Source organism: Excalfactoria chinensis, chromosome 3 (genome assembly GCF_039878825.1).
Source record: "Excalfactoria chinensis isolate bCotChi1 chromosome 3, bCotChi1.hap2, whole genome shotgun sequence".
Lineage (NCBI taxonomy): Eukaryota > Metazoa > Chordata > Aves > Galliformes > Phasianidae > Excalfactoria > Excalfactoria chinensis.
In genome coordinates this window covers 1,617,552-1,640,355 of record NC_092827.1, presented here as the reverse complement: position 1 = coordinate 1,640,355, position 22,804 = coordinate 1,617,552, and the positions used below count along the sequence as shown (strand labels likewise).

Genomic DNA, 22,804 nt, shown 5'->3' with positions numbered 1-22,804 from the left:
ACTTCGGGCAGACCAGTAAAATAGAAGCGCCAGGATTTTCCCTGCTTGTGCATATTTTAAAATGTAAAATCTGAGAGAGATACAGTTACGGAAGGAATTTTGATTCCACTACCCTGCGCCTGAAACGGTCCCTTCTGTCTGTATGCCTGCAGATCGAAACCAAATACAATAAATGCTGGTGTCCTTTTGAAAAGCCGGGATGTTTACAGCAAGCGTGTAATTTTCTGTGATGAAGGATGCCAACAAAAATAAGAATGATGATAAAAAGAAAAGTTTAATCATATATTTCAACAAGCACAGATGGAACATCAGAAAGCTTCCCCCCTCGCTTAATACCCGGTGGTGGTGTATGCTTGTACTCCTTTGCACACAGATTAATTCCAGAATACAGAAGGGTAAGCAGGTACAAGGGAAAAAAAAAAGCAATTGACAAACAGCAGTAAGATTTGATGTACAAAGTTCACGTTGGCGACATTTTGGTTGCAAAGAGAGGAGGCATTTTTTCTGTTTGTTTAAAATACAGATAGTTCTAAAGCTTTCGCAAGCAGGTCCAGGAAAGCCGGGCAAGAAAACCACTTACAAATGACCACAATACCACGCGGTGGGAGTAAAAGTTAAGACCTCACATACTCAGCACAAAGGAGGAGGACGGCTGCACCATATAAAAGTAATATTTTGCTGATCTCTCCTTGATCCCTTGAGTGCTCCGTCTTAATTTGAGGTTTAAGTCAGATTTGAAGCCTGCGCTCCGGGCGGCTGACGCAGACCCCTGGGCTGCCCCAGGGACACAGGCAGCAGATCCCAGGGATGGGCTGAGGCATAAGCCCTTCTCTCTGGTTCAGCTCCTTGTGGTTAGCTCTATATTTGTATGGATTTGATGTGAAGAAATGAATCTGTCGGTGAGGCCAGACGGGGCCGGAGGAAAGGGGGGACGGGAAGAATTGTAGAGTGAGGGACTGAGATTCAGAAAGCAAGTCTGGAAACAAACAAAGTGAGCTGAAATACAGAAAGGCAATGAAGGGTGTATTCCTCCTTCGATCAAATCCGACAGCAACACTGCCCTTGTCGGTGATGGGGAAAAGGTCTCCTCGAGCAGCATGCTACACATAGCCTGCATCTAGAAGCATTGAGGTGGCTGTGGCTGTTTGGATACTTTGGGAAACACTGAGGGGAGTGGGGCAGATTTGTGCCAAATGGCTGCAAAGCCTTCCACTGGTGGGTTGGGCCCCTATGGGAGTGCAGCAGGGATTGATGGCAGCACTGGGAATTTGGGGCTGGCTGCTTTGGTGCTGGGTCTGTGACAAACTTTTGATCAAGTGTAGGTTGCTCGAGCTCTTCTCTGCCGTTGCTCTTATATAAAAGCCCCTTCCTGCATTGCACTGGAAGGAATGACTGGAGAAAAAGCAGCGGCAAGCAGTGCGGTGCAGGTTTTTGTCTTTTTGTAAATATCATGGAAAACCCAGAATATCTTTGGCCTCTTTCTGCCCCATCCTGCCTCACAAAACAACGCTGCTACCAAAACACACAGGCTTCCAAACAACTGAGTAAAGATGACATGGCGTTTTACAAAGGGGCTGACAGCAGCAAGTCCCCTGCAAACATCAAACTGGTGCGATCTGCATTCTTATCCACCTACACGCTATCCCAAACATCCTGCCATTAATTAGCTAAACGTTCCAGCTAGTAAACAAGAATAACGATTGAGGGGGCTGGAAGGAGAGATGGAGTCAGCCAGCAGATAGTCACAACAAACCGGCCCACTCACTGCCACGCAGAGACACTGGAGCTTGTGTTTTTTTTTGTTCCTTCCGTGGAGGGGAAGAGAAAATCACCTTAATGTAACACTGTCTTTTCTGTTGCTGCAGCCACATCCATATCAGCAGGCGAGAAAAGTCATCCCGTTTCTGCGGTAGGCACTCTGTCAAAGAAAGAGAAAATCTGTAATGAATTATCATGTCAACTTAAACAAGAGAAGAAGGCAGGGAGGGAGGCGAGGCTTTCTTCCTGTTTTGTAGACTATTCTGGCTGCAATCTAATAGCGCGCTTAATCTGAACATTTCTGGTGGGGAAGCTGTGAGCAACCACTTCGACGATTAAAAAATCAGTGCGGTTAACAAGTGGTTAGTGACTCTATTTCAGGAGAGGGAGAGAGATGCAAAAATGTAACATCCTATTTTGTTAACTGCCTGCAAAATAGATGAGTCCAAAAATACGCTATTATACCAAAGCCGTTTGTCCTTTAGAAGCATGTGTTCTCTATTCACTGTGCTGGAGAATTGCTTCTAACCTAACTGCCCTAATAGCCCAGAGATTATGGGATCATTACAGGTTTCCAAGCCTGCTTGGTAGTGTGAGCCTAAAGCCATGTAAACAGACACTGCTGTAATCCCCAGCCAACCAAACCAAATGGATCTTAAAGACACTCCGGTCAGTACAAAATCATACGAACCTGGGATGGAGCACTTCCACTTATAAAGGAGCACAAGAGTTAAACAGCATTTGAGAAGAAAAGAGAAAAATGTACAAGATACGGTGACCCTGCCTCACTGAAATACCTTCTCATGCATTTTTAACATCTCCTTCTGAATCAATATAGGAAGCTCTGCCTTTTTAATCCAGGCACACTGGAAACTCTATATTTTAAGGGGATATTCTTGCTTTAGAAATGCATTTTTTTTTTTTTTAGATATTAATGGCATTTTCTAAAAGGAAGGGAGCTTGAATACTTTTGCTTTATTTGGTTCACCTTGAGCAGTCATCCAGTTCCGAAAATGAAATTACAGACACCAGACACATACTTTGCAGGTCTTGCATTCATGTACTGAGGTAGTGCCACACAGAGCTGCTGGTTTCAGTTACTCACTAGCAATTTCCTAATGAATTTCAGCAATATCAAAGTCTCCTCTCTTAAACTAGAAGAGAATCATTAAGACAAAGGATAGCAGCTTAGTATTTCCCCAGCACTGTAAGGAAATAGTTTCAGAAACAGCAAGTGTGCATTTGCAGACATTGAGTATGGAAAAGGAAACATGTACAGGATGTTCGATGCAGCATCCCTCACATTAACACTGAACTTATATGATATTAAAGCCAAAGGGTAAAACACGAGTGCTGGGAGATACACAGCAACTCATCAGCCATGACAGTACTACAGCAAGCAAAGAAAAGGAATCCAAAGACTCTATACCCAAACATGGAATGCACAAAAACAGAGCAGCCAATAATTCTGAAGGCATCCAACATATTCCCACAACCACAAGCGGCAAGTCCAAGGGAGTTTGGATGTACAGCCTGCCCAGACCATTAGGGCTGGCATTTCGAAGCTGATGCAAAAGCAAATGCAATGTTTTTAGCTCTCCGACCCTGGTATTTTTTACAGAGGTTTGTGACCCAAGTGAGAACCTTTAACACATAAACAAAATATCCGGGGCTATCGTGCAGTTTCCTTGGAGATCAATGAACCCAAAGCTGGATTGACATGAAAGATAAAAGGTTGAATTTTACGAAAGGAATTTTGGTCACGGAGCAAAGCTGGGCTTGGCTGGGCTCACCTGGGAAATAACGCAGCTCAACATTTTCCAACACGGGCAATATTACACGGCTCGTTATATCCCTGCAAAGGTCATTTTAGAAGCAAGTCTTAAAGGAGGAAGGATAACACCTTCGGAAAGCTGGACACACCCACTAGTCTATATTTAGCCATATATTATAGCTAGCGTGGCTATAGTTAGGATTGAGAACTATTTCCTCCTAAACTCCCCGTTTCACATACTTTAAACTTGGTGAAACATTTGCCCTTGGGCTGAAATTTCCTTTGCTTTAATCTCTGCCCGAAGTTGAGTTTTTTTGGAAAGGGCCGACGAAATTCCTGAAGCCATTTTGAAACTCAGCAATAATGAAAACAACACACTACAGCACCCCAAGCCAGAGAAAGTCATTCTGATCTATGCATAGTTTATTAAGGAATTTAGCCACAAATTGAAGCATTCTACCCAGAAACAGTCCTTATCTTCAACCTCTGCTTAAAGGTAACTGGTTTGGAAATCAGTATTTCACAGGAGGAAGTTTGTTTCATCCCATTCCATAATAAGATAACACTTCTTTCTTATTTTGATACACCGCTAGATAATAATGCCTAACCTCCAAAATACGCTTATGCATTGCAGAGCTATTTTACAGGCATTCCCCAGTTCTGAGCTATACCATTTATCACAAAGATGTATGCAGCTGAATTCATGAAAGTAAAAGGCATATCTTTGCATGCCAAGAATTGTGAGGAGAAACAGCATAATGTTTTCTATAAGCCCTGTATGTCCGCTTGCCTTTGCAAGAGAGAGTGTGTATGGATGCGACAGTCATTCACAGTGGCTGTGGTTTGGATGAGGCTTTTGGGTGCTTAATGCCACTTTGGAAGTAGCCAGCTTTAGAAAAAAGAAAGGCTCTTTGTCCCAGAATTACAGCTAGAGGATGATGCAGACCCCTGAGGTGGTACCAAAATGGCAGGCTGTAGCTGTACCCATTTTGCTGGCACGTGTTTGCTATGGCCCAATGTCAGGAGATAACGTAAGCCCACTATACCTTCTGGAGCCCTGTTTGGAAAGGCATCTATTGCATCCAAATTTTGTGTGTGCTCTCTCTCCAAACTTACTGTCTCCCAGCCTGTGCTTTGATATTTCCTGCTGTGGGCTGACTCTCTGCCATGGCTGAAGGTCCTTCAGCCTCTTACCGCGCCCTCTACGTGTGTGGGTGGGCAAGAGACCACCTTTTAGATGTGGGAAACCACCTCGCTGGCACAAATCATGCAGTCCACCTCCCCAGAACAAATCCTGTGCTATGGAAAGTCGATGTAACCTTACCTAGTCAATCTAAGCTCATAGAAACTCTTTGGGATCCTTGCTATCCTATTTTGCACCCTTTTTCCTGTCTATCTTAAAAGGACAGATTGCTGCTATCCACAACCAGAACCCAGCAGGGTGGACCAAAAAGAAAGCAGCGACTGACCTTCATTGCCCATTTCCACTCTTGCCGTGTGTTCTCACACTGGGAAAAGGCATCATGATTTTGCTGCCTCATGCTGCACTTCCTGGCCCTGACCCCAGCCCATCTCTGCACCACATGGGCGCATTTTCTTCATTTCAGGCTACTGAAGAACCTTTTCATGGTTTTATGCATTTGCAAATAACACAGCCATCCCAAACTCATGTCAGTTAACTCTCTGCACTGCACTGGATCAGTCATCATCTACTTGCCCACTGTACCAGGAAGTCCACCTTGAGAATGTCGTGCCTTCTAACTTATCAAAGCATATTGGATTCTGGTATTTTTAATATCTTCTCAAGGAACGCTATCTTGATTGATTGATTGATTAACAGTCTGAAAGAAGGGGTGATGAAGCAGAAAAGATGAGCAGGATCATGCTTTGTCCTTGGTTTGGTGGGTGAAGGCAAAACTAACAACATAAAAAGGCAATCTGGAACAAAATGTTAAGTTAATAGTGAAGTAAATACTTAAAAATCATGAAAAGCAATCTAATTTCTACTCTCTTTTTCAGCCCTATGTCTTTCCTGCAGTGACAGCACAGGTAAGATTTCATGATGGACCACAAAGGGGCTGCTCCATGCAGCAAAACTCCTGTTCCCGAAGTAGGTCACATGAAATGAGACAGTTCAGTGAAGAGTTTGTAGGGCCAATTTATAGGGCAGAAAGCATATCATATTTAACACAGGTACACTGAAGGTGTGATTTACAGAAACAAGTATGAGATAAGCCCCAAGATTTGAGTACCCCCACGTTTGGGAACACGTCAAATTAGAAAACACAGACTTCTGAACAGATATCTTAACTAGAAATGGTTTCCACTTACCAATTTATAGTACTTCCCAGATGCAGCATGACAAGAAAGAATAATTTTGGCAAGAGGAAGAAACAGCTGTGAATTTGAGTGGGCTGTTATGTGTTAAATTCTTATTTGCGAGAAATTTTGGAAAATCTAGTGTAAATTTCCAGTGGACACTGCAGACACTAAGGTTTATTGTGCCAAATCTTCCACTGTTTTAATTCTGCAGTTATACCTGCATTAAGGGTGCGATAGTATTTCATATCGATGGAGAATTTGATCCCCTGTATCATCCGAGGATGATAAAACTTGCATCAGAGCTCATAGAATCACTTGGCTTGGATTGGAAGAGACCTCAAGGACCATCAGGTTCCAAACCCCTGCCACAGGCAGGGTTGCCATCCACTAGATCAGGTACTAGGTCAGATTGCCAAGGGCCCCATCCAACCTGGGCAGCGCCTAATAGTCCACCCTTCAAATCCATCTCTCCAGTGTAGAGGTAAGGATGTGGTGGGAGACCATATCAAAGGTCCATCATAAGCACGTTACAAACAGCATTTTTGAAACTTGAAGTCTCCCTCTCTTGCTGTCCTTTTGTATGTGTGTGGGCAAGTGGTTTAATTACAATGCATGAAGTGGAATGGCAGACAGACATAAAAATAAAAGAGCCAGTCATGGCTGAACTTCATTAGCAAACATAAATACAAATAGGCACATCTTGTTTGTGACATGCCCCACTCCTTTCCCCCTTTGGTAATTTTACTCTATTCTCTGATATTTGCATAAATGTAAATCAAACCATATGACTTAAACGGGCTTACGATAGAAGAATCATATGCAAAACCTTTTTTCATTAAATAATTCTCCTTGTGCAGTCGTACAACATTACTGTGAAAATCAGGGAGGATTAGATCTCAGACAGTGAAAGCCTTTATTTAAGAACAGTGGAGGGAGCCCTGCCCTTTAAACAAGAGACATTCTTGGATCAGACACTGGCTGGCAGAATGGAAAAAAGGATGTAGCATTAACTTTCATTCCATTCCAAATAACCTGGAACCCATAAAACACAAAGATTCTCTCATTTTAAATCTGCTCCCTTTCTCCCTATGCCTTCTTTCCCTTTTATTCGTGGAATGTTAACTCTGAAATTTCATTAGCCCGCTATAATATCAAACAAGTCACTCTGGACACATTCATAGCTCCTTATGTATAAAAACATCTCCACTAACAACACACTGATTAGAAGGTTGCTTTTCTAATTTTCCCAGCCTGCACAGACAAACCACATGCAAAGAAGTGTCAGCTTGTTTAGAGATTAAAATAATAATTAGTTTAGGAGGCAAAGTATAAGCAACATTGTTTAAAAAAGAGAATCTGCATGTTGTTTAGAATTAGCTGCTTCTGTTTAGCTCTAAATAAATTTGTGTGGATACAAACTCTCCTTATTAAAAGAATATACATGTTACAAAAGAAACAGAATGGCTAACTCCCTCTCCAATTCAAAACAATAGCACTGAAGGCTCCAGCTCTACAAATCCATCTTTAATCAGTAGCCAAAGCACAGATGTCTGATATTACTCAGAGAGCAAGGGAACTTTTAATGTATATGATGGTAAGTGGTCAATAATGAGTAACAAATCCCAAATATATGTGTGTAAACACCCAGGTTTAGCCCCAAGTGGTCTCCCCTGCTGTAATCATGAAATCGCCTGGGTTTCATTTCTGATGGGGTCAGACAGCCGTGCTGAAAGCTACAGCATCCGTTTATCCATACAGCAGGGGCTGTTCTAGCATCACTGCACCATTCAGTTTGTCCCCGAGGAATCGCAGTTAGGTGTGAGGAACACAAAGAGAACAAGTGAAATGTGCAGCTGTAGCACACAGCACACAAGGCCAGGTTGGATGGGGCCCTGGGCAGCCTGGGCTGGTATTCAATGTGGAGGTTGGTGGCCCTGCCTGTGGTGGGGGGTTGGAGCTTCATGATCCTTGGGGTCCCTTCTAACACAAGGCATTCCGTGATTGTGTGAATGGCCTGGGTTGAAAAGGACCATAATGACCATCTAGTTTCAACCTCCCCCTACTAAGTACCATGAGCATGGATGAAAGCACTGCCTCACTAAACCATCCTTCCACAGTCTGTAGCAAAATGCTTCCCAGCAAAGTCAGTCCTGGGCTCTGGTTTACTTTTAACTGCCAAGGGTGTAAATTTCTTTTTCAGTAGTCACATAAAAGATTGTTGCTGTATCCAGGACCAGGATACATCCAGGTTGTATCATCCAACTCTGGTAAAGAACATTGTGTAGATCTGAAATACCCCACTATTTTTTCTTATTGCTGCTCTCTTGTTCTGGCAATAACGACATTCTCAAGGCTGGTGGAAACGCAGGATCTCTGACAAACCAGGCCCAAATGCATTTCTCAGACACCTCTGTGTGACACCGCCAGTGGAAGGAGGACAAAACGTAGGGCTTTTATTGCTGACCTTCAGCTCATATTGCCAAATTTGAGATGCTGCACTTAACTAGCACGGGCTGCTCTCAGGGCTGGGCTGATAATTATAAGAAAGAAAAACAAGGCCAAAGGATTATGGCTTTTGTTGCAGCAAGAACTGGGGTGTGGGAGTGGGGTACCAGAGCCTGCCAAAAGAGAAAAAAAAAAAGAACAAAATTGGTAGGGAGAGAAGGATCATTTTAAGTTTCTCAGAGGGTATTGTAAACAGTGGAGAAAGAAGGGAAAAATGGAACTATAAAACAACACTTGGCAGCCAGCTTTGCAAAACAAACATATTTTTGCAAAGCTCTTCCCATCACTGCCACCAACTTTAATAGGCTTTATTTGTCTGAGAGCAAGAAACCCTTTTTAATTGTTCGAGAACAGAAGACGTTGCCTCTCACATTGGAAGAAAACCCTCTCCTGAGTCCTTACCCAGACCCGACTGCCGCCCCTGGGTCAGCCCAGCAGAAGAATTCCTTCCCTCAGGCTGCAAAACCTCAAGTGGGGCTCCCACCCCACCTCTTGTCCTGTGAAGCAGGTTGGAGCTGGGTCTGGTGGTCCACAACCACTGCCCGTGACATGATGCTGGCAAAGTACAGCCCAGTCCTCGCTGGGCACAGCCTGTTGGACCCTGGTGTCAGAGGGGATGCTTAATTCCTCACCTTAATGGAAACATAATGGTGAAATATGGATGGAAAACACTTTAGGTGTGGATAGGTGCTGAAAGCTCTATGGGGCACTGCAGAGCCTTGCTCACTGCCCTCCCAGGTGAAAAATTACCACTACTAGCAAAAACTCTTTCAACTTGCAATATAAGGCAACTCAGCTTGAAGTAAACTGGGTGGCTCAACGTCTCCTCAACATTTGCTGCTGGAGAGACTTCTTTTTTTAATGTAGAGTGTGACATCAGAGGGTTAAATTGCCTTTACAAAGTCTCTGCTGCTCCAGAGCTCAGCATATGATTTTTAGTGAATTTATTTGGAAACAGCATGGTGTGGTGCAGTCGTCTGAGCACAAGGGCAGGAGCCAGGGCTGGGCTCTGCTCCCAGCTCCGACACTTACTTGCTGTGTGGCCTCAGACAAACCACTTAATGTTGCTGCGCTTCAATTTCCCCTGCCTTTGAAACAGAAATACCATCGTTCACTTCAAACTGTTTTGAAGATTGATTGATTACGGAGCTAATGCACAGCACTTTGGAAATACTACATGCTATTCAATAATTATTATTTTCACCGCGCTGTATCTCCCATTGTAATGGCTAGAATACCAGAGGTACAGAAATGACTGCTGAACGTGGAAGGTATGGAAGGGAAGGAGAGAGTATTAGTCTGAAATAAATCATTGGGAGAAAAAAAAGATATATTCCACTTACATTCTTTTCTTGAAACTGTTGAAACTGTTGTACCAAAAAAGGAGCGCCTAATGGCAATTTGCAACACACTTCACCCCGCCACCATCCGCAGGTAACGTGTGAATGCACGCGGCAGAGGACGCAGCATCTCCACTCTCCCTTTGGATTCAGTGAATCATTTTTATGGGGAGATGAGGATCTCAATGAGGACACGGGGCAGCACCGCTGGAAAGAGGAATTGTCTCAGGTTCCGAGGTCCTTGGCGGGTGGTGGTGTTTGGGTGGAGGCCCTCCAGCCATGCGCACTGACTGACGGATGCAGTCTGTCCGCAGCCGGCTCCCTCGCACCGGAGCGGTGGGAGGTAGGAGGAATTAAGGTAATGCATCAGTGGCTGCCAGTGGAGGGGATGGGATGGGGGGGGGGGGGAGGGGAGAGAAAAAAAAAAGCAAAAAGCAAAAAGCAAAAAGAAATATACTATTTCAATCAAAGTCTGAAATTTGTAGAAGTGGTTTTGGTCTCAATATAGAAAAAATATTTATCCAAGAAACTCCTACTCGGGTGCGAACATCCTACTTCTAGTGGGATTTTGTTTGGCAAAGCCCTGTGAAAGAGTGGAAGCTAATACAGAGCATGTCTATAAACAAATATATTTATTTAGTACAGATTGACACATTCACTAGAGTATTTCAGTGATTACACGTGTAAAACTATTTCCTATAGTGGTTTCCTTTTGTGATTCTGCTAATTTATTCAATCCACCCCATTTTCATGCATTGAACGTTATGAGCCATTTCAGCCACCCAGACTGAAATGTGCGTTCGGAGACTACGGGCCTGTTTTTTCATTTCATCATCTACACATAATTATTTGGTGATATTAGGAATTTGAGCTCGAATGGAAGCCAACCAACATTTTAATAGCTTAAAAATCATACAAAATGAAATCTGCCCTGAGGTTAATGAATAAGAGCCAAATCTTGAGGCTCTCGCTCAGTTTTTACTCACTCCTTATTCAGGCAAAAGTTGAATCAATTGTATTTGGACTGATTAAAAACAGAAGAACACATATTTGGAGCTTCCTCTCAGGTAAAACTGAATAAATTACGTAGGATTAGGCTTTAGACTGACATCCAATCGATCTTTCACATGTATTTCTGCTGCCTGCTGGAAAAAAACATCCAAGTGCGGAGGCAGTTTATTCAGCTAAAACAATACTGTAGCAGCAGAACAAATTATTGTACATTACCAGGTTTTATGATATTCATATTAAGAAATAGCCCCAAATCAAACTATGCTTTCCAGTCCCTAATGAACTTCTAAAGACCATGATCCAATCCAAACTGAAAAAAAAAAAACCACTGTGTGAAAGCTAAGCATGCTTATCCTTCAAAATAAAGACCCATCTCTTATTTGAGCCTCGATCCAGGCGTATATGGACCCAGTTATTTGATTTTTGATGACAGGAAGCATTTACAATTTAGGAAATTAAAAGTTGTTCTTTAATTACATGCAAGCTGCCCCACTCCTTGTGCAGGGAATGTGCCCGTAAAAAAAAAACATAAGGCAGAGCAGCTAATTCCTTTGAGCAGTTAACACTTGACTTGTAATTGGTGATAATCACAGGAAGATCCTCCCCCCTTAAACAGCAATTCAATCCAACGTTAGACTTTGCTGGCCATGTCAAAGCAATGCCACGTTTATCCCATTCCAGCCAGACCTATGTGAGAGGATGTGGAAAAGAAAGCAGCATGAAGAACAGATTTACTCGGTATCTGCACAGTGGATAAGAGAAGGAAGCAATTGGTAACAGGAATGATCTGGTCATCTGTGAACAATAACAGATCTGGGGAAGCTGGGTGTGTGATTGTGGCCCTGCTCACTATCTCCCGACAGCATGCAATTAGGGTCTCAGCACCGAAACATGTCGAGCACATTAAGTGCATGGCTGTGGGTGGCTCCTTTGGTAAATGGAGGGACACGTCAATAGAGGAGTCTCCTCCAACCAGCGCCTGTGCTGAGCTCTGCAGACTATGGGGCTTTGCTTCTGCTGCCCCAAAGCCTCCCTGCTGAGCTGAGAGCTTCTAGGCCTCACCGTCCCTTCCTGCAGGATGGGGTCCCAAGGCCACAAATAGCACTAATGACGCACTGACCAGCACACCAAGACTGCCGAAAGCCCCTCAGGTTGCCATGTTGTACCTTCAAGGACCTTCTGTCAAGCTACAAGATGCAAGGACAGATTGAGAAACCTGAGGTCCTAAAGAAGGGCAGATCTTTTTCTAAATTATACAATAACCAATCTTCACTCTTTGGAAAAGCTCCCTGATAGAAAAAGATGGACTTCTAGTCTTCCTAATGAGTGGCTCAAGTTACACGTGAACTTACAGATGCCTGTCTGTACTGTGCTTGCCTAACATCTCGGCAAAATGGCCCATCTTGGAGACGCTGAGCAGTTGTTCAGAACAGCAGAACTCCAAAATGTCCTTCCTAGAATTCACTAAGATTTCCTTTCATTCATTCTGGATTGATCGGTCCGCAGAGACAGAGGTAACATTTACGTTGCAAGGCAAACAAAATAACTAGGCTGAATCTCAATTCTCATACTATCTTCCTCTCCCACAGACCGACTTACACATGTTACTTAACTTTGGCCAATTTTACTTAAACGAAACTTCCTTTGAACCGCTACTCCAGACCAATGTGATTAGCAATATCTCATCGCTCTGACCCATCACATCAACATTTCTCTTCTTGAGCACCACCGCCTCCCTTCTCTTTTTCTTTTGCATCCTATTTTACAGAAGATACGTATGTATATGTGCATCTACAAATCTGATACTCGCCTAGAAACAAACTGGCCAGGCCTGAAGATTCTCCTGGCTGATTGCCACTGCTTGGTCATTAGATACAGGCTTACAAAAAGGGAGATGGATTATCCGCTTGTATCTCCATCAAGGGCTTTTCATGATATCGCAGCCCATATTTTTTTAATAACATCGAGCAATATTTAAATGCTGCATGAAAGTTGTTTCTTTTTTTCCTTTTCTTTTTTTTCATAAGCACTCTTTGATGTAAGAACATTTTGATTTGTGTGCATGCTGACACCAGAACAGCTCGATTACCGCATGTTCATTTATCAAAGAGCACAGGGTCGATCCTGTTCGGATGCAGAACCATCTCATCAAATACATAACATGCACTGAACACGCCAACAGCGACATCCCCGCTTCCGATTGCTGGAAATACAGAAACAATCGACGATTACCGAAAATGAAGAGTTAATTAGATTTCACTAGGAGGTATTGCTAACTAAAGTGTTTGTATTTAAGAAAGAAAAGAAAAGAAAGCAAGCAGAAGGGTAGTAGGGGAATTATTAAGCTCTAAACCTAGAACACATTGAAGTTGCTGGTCCTAAACTTAATGGCACCCAGTGGATCCAGACTTTGGCAAAGAGCAAGCGTGTTGTCTCGGTCACATTATTTATTATAATGGTGTAACTCCTTTTCTCTTTGTTTCCCCTTTCAACCCAAGCAGAATGGCTGTTGGTAAGACAGGAATGTCAAATCCAGGTTTTCAGCCCTCCAGTAGCTCCGAATTTCCTGCCTTTTGTGGACTGAAATCAGACCCTTAACATCACTTATGTGCGTTTTGTTTTGGATAATTGACATTAATTTTTAGGTTGCACCGCTGACATCAATCAGCAGTGCTCTCAAAGGACTGCAGCTAAGGGGCCACAATAAAAGGGCACGATATTGTTTCTTTTGTTTTATTTTTGGAGCGCTTTGACTACTCTATACTTTTGCAGTTGATGTTACATTCTTTTTGTGTGAGACAGTGTAAAACATTATTGTCTGTCTCGCTTAAAAGACTACTTTGGTATTACAGTAAAGGGCTCTAGAGGCTGGGACATCACTTAAAATTCAAGTTGATATAGTCGATACTGGTAAAAATTCAAGTTGATACCTTTTGTCCCTGTAACACTTTGAAGAAACTATGAAACAGCAGCACATTTCTTTAGAGGGAGATGTATTGCCAGTTACAGATGTTTTCCATATGGGAAGTGGAAGGTTGACCCCCTCCCCCTCCACTCATCAGTGTTCTCACGTCGTAGAATGCATCTACAAAGACAACACGGCTGTAAATGATATTCCACAGAAGCCTCCATCAGCACGTACTGTGAAGGAACAAGCTGATTTTCATTGTACGGGGCAGGGATATGCACCACTGTAGCACACCGTATGGTGAGGACTTTGACTCCTCAGCTTCCCGTGTTACCAGCGTACAGCACAGAACTCCAGTAAGGGGCAGAGAGCAGCCAAACAAGGCTTCAGATGCTACGGTGATGAAGTAGAAAGGACAGATGAAACTGGTGGAGGTTACTGCAGATCATCACACTGCATCATTACTGGTTGATTCAACATCTTCCTCAAATACTTTAAGGTGGGACTACTAACTATAGTATTAAACGAGATGAGATGTGCAAATGGGCCATTATGGATCTTCATACCAATATCTGTATTACACATAGATGATAGTTTTTATGCTTCGCTACATGGTTGTGCAATTATCGTATATTATTGTGAAAAAATAACATAGTCTTGAGTATTTCTACAAAATAAATGCTAACCTTGAGATTCTGAAAGCCAACTACTGACCTTTCCTTATTCAGGCAAAAGTTGTCCAGATTATCTATCCTTTCCTTCCCAGCCCACACTCCCAGCTTTCCCTACGTTGTCTCTCTTACTCACTTTTGAACTTCTCTCACTATGGTTTTGCTTTCCAACCTTCTTTCTGCAGGTCTTTGTCTCTTACTGACATTGACATCTCCTATGTGAAGAAGTGAAGGGCTCTTTGTCTTGACAAAATTCTATTCAAAACTTACCTCATTCTTTCCCAACCAACTTCTGGCTCTACAGCTATACTACTGGTCATTCGAGAAACTATAGGAAATTGGATTTATTGCTTCTAATAACTGTAGGACAGAAGAGTTTTGGCAGTACCAAATGGGGCACTGGGCATGGAAGAGAGATGCAGTGTGCGTGCATAGGAGCAGGAGGATCATAAACACCAATTTGGAGTAGCCAGCTATTTGCATCCCAGGCACAGAGCCCTCAAAAGCTTGAGGGAGTTTCTTACTTCCCACAAGCTTAAGTTCAATCTTGGATATTAAATATAAATGAAGTATGCAGTTTTTTTTCTTTTTCTTTTTCTGTCTGTAATCATTAAGTTTGCTCATGAAAAAGCACTTCTGTGCCTAATACATTGAAGAAATTGCTCAAAAATACTTCACCTTTGTGGAAATGTTCCACTTGGCAAGGGCTTTCACTCCAGAAATGCAGACTCCTAGCTTATCTCTGAGACCAGATGATCTCGCAAACCACCATTTCTAGCAAGCTTCAATTTTTCTTGATAAATTGGTGTCACTTAAGCCTATTTCCATCCCCTTTCTCTTTAGTTGGGCACAGGTCAACTGAAAATGTCTGACCAAGTCTCACACAGCTCTCAGCAGATGTAGATGCAATGTGAAGCAGAGGGTTTTTGTTGGTATTTCCTCCTGAAGAGGAGCTGTCAATGATCCCCACTGTCTGAAGAGGGTGGGATTCATCCATTTTCAACAAAACAATTTTGTTCTGCTATGCTTCATAAAGCGCTTATGATAGGTGCTGTATTCACAGGGAACAAAACCCAGGGCACCGAAATATGAGCCTGTCCATGCTGCACAATACAACATCTTGGCAGGGAATGTAGCAAAGATGTCTGATGACTCAGTTTTGGCTTCTGAAACAACTGGCAAGGGTGCCAACTGGAGCGGTGGTTGTCCTTGTGGGAAAAATTTAAGCTGACACCAGGCAGAGTCAACCAATTAATTACTCACAGGCCACTTGTCCAGTATTGAAAGGGAATGGTTTTCAATCTTTGACAGATTGGACTTGAACTGGCAACAGAAGTGAAAGCATCTATTGTCCATTATCCAGTCCTGAGACATCAAACTCTTCAGTTACGATATAGGCTGTTCAAAGAAGGTTTGTATGGCAACAAAAGCATCTCTAGACAAATTACATCAAAATTCCTGACATTCAACAGCATTTCCAAAAAGAAAAATAAAAAAATTAAAAAAGAAAAAGAAGAGCCACATAAAAAGTTACTAACAAGGACACTGGTAATTAAAGCACTAATTTTCTAGGTCAAAGAGATGAAGGCAAAGTCAAAACAACTTAAATATTCTACAAATCACATGTGCTTTGTTACAAGTAACAGAAAGCAAGAAAGAGATTTGCTGCTACACTATCCAAAGTTAGTTCATTACTGGGGTGGGAGGAAAGGAGGGCCAATGGTTTTAAACTGGAAGATAGTAGATTTAGACTAGATATTAGGAAGAAATACTTTTATTTCTTTGCTGTGAGGGTGGTGAGACACTGGAACTGGTTGCCCAGTGAGGCTGTGGATGCCCCTCTCTGGAAGCACTAAGTGCCAAGCTGGATGAGGGTATGAGCAACCTGGGCTATGGGAGGAGTCCCTACCTACAGCAGGGGTTGGGACTGTGTGATCTTAAAGGTCCCTTCCAACCCAAACCATTCAGTAATTCTATGATTTTCAATGACCAGCTACTTGGTGAATGCAAGTTTTAGTTGACTTTTGGATATATCCAAGCAGTTTGAAACCTTACAGTTTAGTGGAAGTTGGATATTTCTTTCTTTTCCCACTCCTTCCTCAAATGTACAAAAGGTAGATATGAAAAAAAAAAAAACAACAAAACAGTGGGAACACATGTTGCTCCTTTTTGTACAATTAGAAGCCAAAAATAGATACCTTTTTTTTCCCCACACATTTATCGGTTTGGTTAACCCAATGACCTCAGCTGAGATGCTTAAGATGTCTTAATAAACATATCCTTGCTGTAAAGACTACAGTGGTTCAACAATTTTTTCAAGTATTATTTGTTAAGAAGTTAATCTCTTATTTCCTGATTTTCCAGGTTCTCATCTGTAATGATGATTTCACCGTGGTTGAGTGAAAAAAGGAGAATGAATGTGTGCTTGGTTATGAAAACTTTGATTTAAAGGAAAAAAAGAGTCAGATTGAGGGTTTAAGGTGGGTGTGAAGGAGCTGCAACCTACCTTCCATCTGGGGAATGGATCAGCCCAGTACAAGTGACCCACTGAAGTGAGAACGCAATGGCTAAGAAAGGCAGTAAATGTTCTTTCTCAGTCAGTACTCAGAGCAGGCTCTGTTGGTGGGCTCCATGGACCCCCATATGTAATCCTGCCCCCACCCCACACTTCCTGGCAAAAAAAAAAAGAAAAGAAAACCATTGGGGTGGGCTGTGGTACCACTTGCCTTCCTTCTGGGTGAATCCAGAGGAGGAAGAGATCAGGATAAATTATAGGGCCCTGAAAAAGCTCTCTGTGTTTATGATCACACCATCTGGAAGCAGTGATAACTGCACTATTAATGGAGGCGTTGCTACAGAAGATCTGCTGTGTCTATTAAAACCAGCCATGCTGTGTGCTGGCTCATGATATGTTTGCTCCAATTTCCTCCCTGACATTTCATTCCTAAAGCTGTCAATAACCCGTTAACCTTCCTGGCACTGAAATTCCAAAACAAAGTCCGATTTCAGCTCTGATTTTGACTCTGAGTTGTGATAAGCAACACCAAAGTCTAAGTTTCCAATACACAGCTGGCCTAATCTAAATTGTTCAGCAAGTGCTTTTTTGCTTCCTTGCTGACACAAAGCTTGTCTTTGCATCATAAATCAGAATGCAACAATGCTGTTATGTGATATCCTACAATTAAGAAATTAATTTGATGGCACAAGAGCGCTGTTCTTTCCTGGTAACTGCAGCTTGGTTCTGCAGTTTTCAAGGGCCAGAAGCATCCCGTAATCAGGAGGACTGCTCACATTCATGCAGTTTAAGGGAAGAAGGGAAAATTAGATCATCCAGCCTGACCTCCTGTGTACCACAGACCACAGAATTCCAGGCAGTTGCCCCTAGTTTTGGCCAGTAACCAGTTTAACAAAGGCGTATTTTCCAGAAATTCATTTGACCTCCATTTGGAGTCATCATGAACTAGACAATGCAGAACTCCACTCTGCAGTCTGTTCCACTTCTACTTCCTTGAGCCTTATTTCTAACTTGAATTTCTCTGCTATTACTTTTCTACATAAATGCAAGTTATCCAATCAGCAATTATGACTGTCTCTACAAAAATGACAACATTAATGTGAAAAGAAGACGTCCAGTGAGGATGTTAAGGAGCCCGTCCCGTGTGGATGCCCCGTCCATCCCTGGAGGTGTTCAAGGCCAGGTTGGATGGGGCCCTGGGCAGCCTGGGCTGGTATTCAATGTGGAGGTTGGTGGCCCTGCCTGTGGTGGGGGGTTGGAGCTTCGTGTTCCTTGAGGTCCCTTCCAACCCAACCATCCTGTGATTCTATGATTCTGTTTGTACATCTTGTAAAAACAGTCACAGTCCAACTCCAGTTGACTTGAACAAACCTTGTGCCAGCAGCACCAGAGAAGAGGAAGAAAAGGAGATGTATCAAATAATTTCAGGATAACAGTAATGGAGGAAGGAATTTGGTTGAACAACAGATGGTTATCTGTTGTTCAAGTATCTGCAGAACAAAAGCAGTGATCAAAAGGCAACAGAGCCAAAAAATGAGAGTTCATTTTTTCAGTGATATACTCATGTCTGGGAAATAGCAGATATTGTGTACTAATTAACCTGGCCCATTCTGAGAAGATCAACTTGGAGACAGAGTGGCTAGGAGGAACGCTGGGAAGAGATATGGGGAGACACTGAGATGGAGAAAGGACAACAAATCCAAACTAAGAAGTAGCAGAACATGTCAAGTCCGATGAATAGCTATTCCACAATATTTTAGGGACCATAGAGATAATGGACTCAATTCATTTGTTCTTATCAATGACTTCTAAATACTGGCCAATGGAGTAAGAACAGAGGGACAACTTCAGAACTCACACCCATTTACCCAGTCCAGAGATGCAGGTCAGCTAAGCATGGAGAAAGCTTGAAATGAGACATGTCATTCCAAACAAGATCACTTCAGAAAGTTGTTTTTACTGTGGCTTTGAAATCTGCCAGACCAGCAGAGCCATTCTCAGAAATAAATGTTTCCGTGTGGGACCAAAACTACTAAGAAGGGAGCGAAGAGTAGCGAAAAGATGGCTAGATCAATGGTCACTTCAAAATACATATATTTATTGTTTTTGCTGAGGAGACTTCCTGGAGAGTATAAAGGTCAGTGCATGGGAGTTTCAAGGCAAACCAAGATTTATTACGGAGACAGAGCTCTGCAGGGAAGGCACTGACACAGCAAAAGTTGGAACTATTTCCGTCTCAGTTCACGATGGTTTTCTCCCTCTCTCAAATGAGACTTCCTGTGAGCAGTCACTGCCAGGAGCTGAAAGGCAGAAGAGCTACCAGACTGTCCAGGGCAATCTTTTCTACAGCATAGATCTGAATTATCCCATCTTTGCAGAACAGAGCAGTAGCATGTGACTTTTATAAAGTGGAAAACGAGACATTTTAACCTGTAAATTCAGAAGAGCACAAACTTCTCCTCAACGCTTCTTCATTTCCCTTTCTCCATCCACTATTTCCAACTTCTTTAATGGATCGTTTATTTATTTATCTATTTATGCTATTTCTCCTCTTTGGGATGAGCACTAAAGTACTGAAATACTCCTGAAAGGATCAGCAGGGAGCAATCCTTCCAATCAGGGCCAAGAAACAACACAGAACTCACAGAAGCTTTACTCCGAGCCTCCCAGCAAAGGTCTGTGAATGCAGAACTTCGAAATATGCTTCAGAAAAGAGCAGACAGAGCCCACAATCATCTGATCGATGACTTTTTGACATGTCCAAGACTGCAAATAGGGGCTAATTTTAAATGAGATTTTGGGTTTTGGACTGTTGAGGAGAGTCACCAACAAGAACATTTAAAAAGATAACTTTGATCTTTGAGTTCCCGGCACAAGTGAAAGAAAAACAAATTCCCAACAAATGGGGGGATCTGAAAAGAATAACAAGGTCATTTTCAAAACCTCTGTAGGTTCCCAGAAGTCTCTTTGGTCTTTGACTCTTTGGCTGGTTGATGCTGGATAAATGCAAACCGTAATCAGTTCCAGGCCTGCAGTAGCAGCGCTCACTCATAATAGAACAAAATTACAGCTTACATAGGAACTGAGAATTGAGAAAATCTCTGACTATTTGGCAAAGGAAAGTATCAAGAAAGCAGAGGGGTGGAGAGAGAAAGGTTGTAAGGAACAGGAAAAGAAAATTATACCGTTCAGACAAACGATGCAACACAGAAGAGGGAAAGAAGGACAAGATCAAGCAGAAGGATCATAAAGCAAGTGCAAGAATAAATGGACATGGCACAGGTCAAAGAATTTGATGACCGGTATCTTTAAGGAAGACGGTCCATATATTGTTATCCATGGAGAAACATCCTTGCCACTGCGGTTGGTTTTTAGCAACTTATCAACACATTCTCTGCTGGACTGGCACACGTACATGGCAGTCTTCAGAATGAAACCTTATATACTCCTGTTCTCGCTGGAAACCTCACCTTCTCACACGGTCACTGCTAATGTAACCAGCTGGGCCTGGAAAGATGCCATGCGTGATCACCTCCTGTATTACAGCTTTCTCTGTCCATGCTGGAAACGAAACCTCAGGCATGATAATACCAAGAGTTAACACACACCAGCGTCATGATGCCAGCTCAAACCAGTTACATTTTTCTGACTCTGTGGTGGTTTTAAGTTTTCCTTCTCTCCTTCCCACTGCTCTGATCAAGGGCATGCATGGATACCCAAAAGCAGCAGTCTTTCTACCGAAATTACTCTCCTTTAGTAACAAGACCGCAGAAGGCTGAAACACACAACACTGTCTGCCACCACCCTAGTCTAGTTGATTGTCTTTTAATAGCTACAATAAAGTTGTGCAAAGAAATAATATTCCACATCCTTGACTCTCTTGGGCAGCATATAGGCAATCCCAAAGGAAATCGTGCCTTAGCCGAATCTGCTACTTTATGAGTAAAACAGGAAGTTCGGCCCCCTTTTATTGTACCTTTTGAGTTTTGAAAGGCTGCCCAAACAGTTCCGAGTTGAGCTGCAGCAAAGTTTTTGATGTCAAGAAGCCAAGATCTTTCTCCATGCTTTGCTGAACGAGGAAGGAAGAAAACTGTTTGTACTCAACTGTCCCTGCTTCTCCAGGCCAGCTTTGAGCCAAAGAAGCAGGAAGAGGAGAAAGATGAATAAGTGAAAAGGGATCATGTTTATCTTCTAACAAAATCACAGCGTTCTGCTGCTCGCTCTAGCAGCCAAGACTTGCCGTTGCATCTTTAAGACAGATAGTCTCTTCTTGAAGAGACGACAGGCTAATTACAGTGCTCCTGCCAGAGGGAACTCACACATGCAAACCATTATGTAAAATATAATTTTTTTTTTTTTTCTTTAAGAATGCTCAAGATCATTAGACATGGTTTTTTCAATGCTAGAAAATCAAGCCAAAAATGAAAATAAACAGTTTCAAGTATTTGCAACATAATTCCCTCATGCATTTATGGAAATATAGTAAAAAGCGCCTTAAAAAAATGTGGTTTGACATTTCATGCTGCTCTGTTTTTCTGTTTTTCCAGATCTCAGCATTTGCCCTCTTGTCCTGCATCATTTCAGCTCCGCTGCAGTTTGGAATAGACAACGGTCGTAGCCTTTGTCATCTCCATAGAGCTTCCCAGCCTTGTTTCAACTAGTAGGTGGCAGCCCTTCACAGGCAACTGCTGTAAATCATATAAATGTGTATTCATGCTTCATACATTTTATTCTGCATAAAGCAAATGTAAACTTATTGCATGTAAAGGCGAGAGAACCCTTCACCAAGACAAATTACACATGCAGCACTGCATCCCTAACATTGTGCTTTGGTCATTTAAGGCTAAAGTAATGATTATTTAACAGCTAAGCGTGTAAACAGAGTCCACAGAACAGCTATAGGAGACAGCTATTTATACAGATGCATAAATGAAATTTGCTTTTAAATGGGAGAGATTTTTGGCATACACTATCCTAAAGCTGAAGTTTACATATAGGTATACATACACATATATCTGTACACGCGGCGCAGACCATAACAGCACTACTCATGAACAAAATGGATCACTCTTTTCTTCCACCTCAAATAAACTTCACCACAATATACACTGGCAAAATGCTGTTTCTTCTCATTTTGCCTATCAAGTTTAATGTTTCTCAACATCGCACTGTTACTGCTGCTTTTTTCAGTACTGCTGTAGGCCCATGGGGATATCACTACTTCTAGCAAGCAAGCATACCACTGGAGCTGCCAACATTCGATTCATATACAGAAAAGTTGGTCACTTGGACATTTTCAGGACGGAAAGCTGTATGAGATGGAATCACAGAATCATAGAATCACAGAATGGCCTGGGTTGGAAGAGACCTCAAGGATCACGAAGCTCCAACCCCCCACCACACGCAGGGCCACCAACCTCCACATTGAATACCAGCCCAGGCTGCCCAGGGCCCCATCCAACCTGGCCTTGAACACCTCCAGGGATGGACGGGGCATCCACAGCCTCTCTGGGCAGCTGTTCCAGCACCTCACCACTCTCACAGTAAAGAACTTCCCCCTGACATCCAACCTCAATCTGCCCTCCATCAACTTCAAACCATAAATAAATAAATAAAGGGATGGAAGAAACATCCCTTTATTTCTGAGCTCCTTAATTCCAGAAGAAGGGCTTCGATATACTGCTATCTTCAAGAGTAATCCTTATTGAAGATGGAGGTGGAAAAAATTCTCTAAGTTTGGCTATCGTGACGTGCAATGGCTTCATCTCTGTTTTTAGCAAGGAGAACTGAACTCCTGCCTATTTAAACTAATTGGTATTTTAAAGGTTTTGTCCAGTTTATAGAGCACAGGATTATTGGCAGCCCAAACACCGTGGTCTAATGGATTAAGTAAGCAATTGCATGCCACAGATTCCTGACTTTTAATCCAGACCCTCTTAGTGCTCCCCTTCTTGTTCCATAACATTAAGATAATATTTATTCTCTTCTTCATGAGGGTGT

At 42.5% G+C, this 22,804-nt stretch overlaps 1 protein-coding gene across 2 annotated transcripts in view; it reads right to left on the bottom strand.

Moving 5' to 3' along the window:
• Window positions 1-255: 255 nt before the first annotated feature.
• The window catches only part of SUPT3H (SPT3 homolog, SAGA and STAGA complex component), a 242,743-nt gene continuing 220,194 nt past the window's right edge, over window positions 256-22,804 (bottom strand). For both annotated transcript variants that reach the window (XM_072332924.1, XM_072332925.1), the window contains one exon: window positions 256-1,918. In XM_072332924.1, the coding sequence (XP_072189025.1) occupies window positions 1,877-1,918 (42 nt within the window). In that variant the 3' untranslated portion in view covers window positions 256-1,876. The remainder of the gene's footprint in view (window positions 1,919-22,804) is intronic.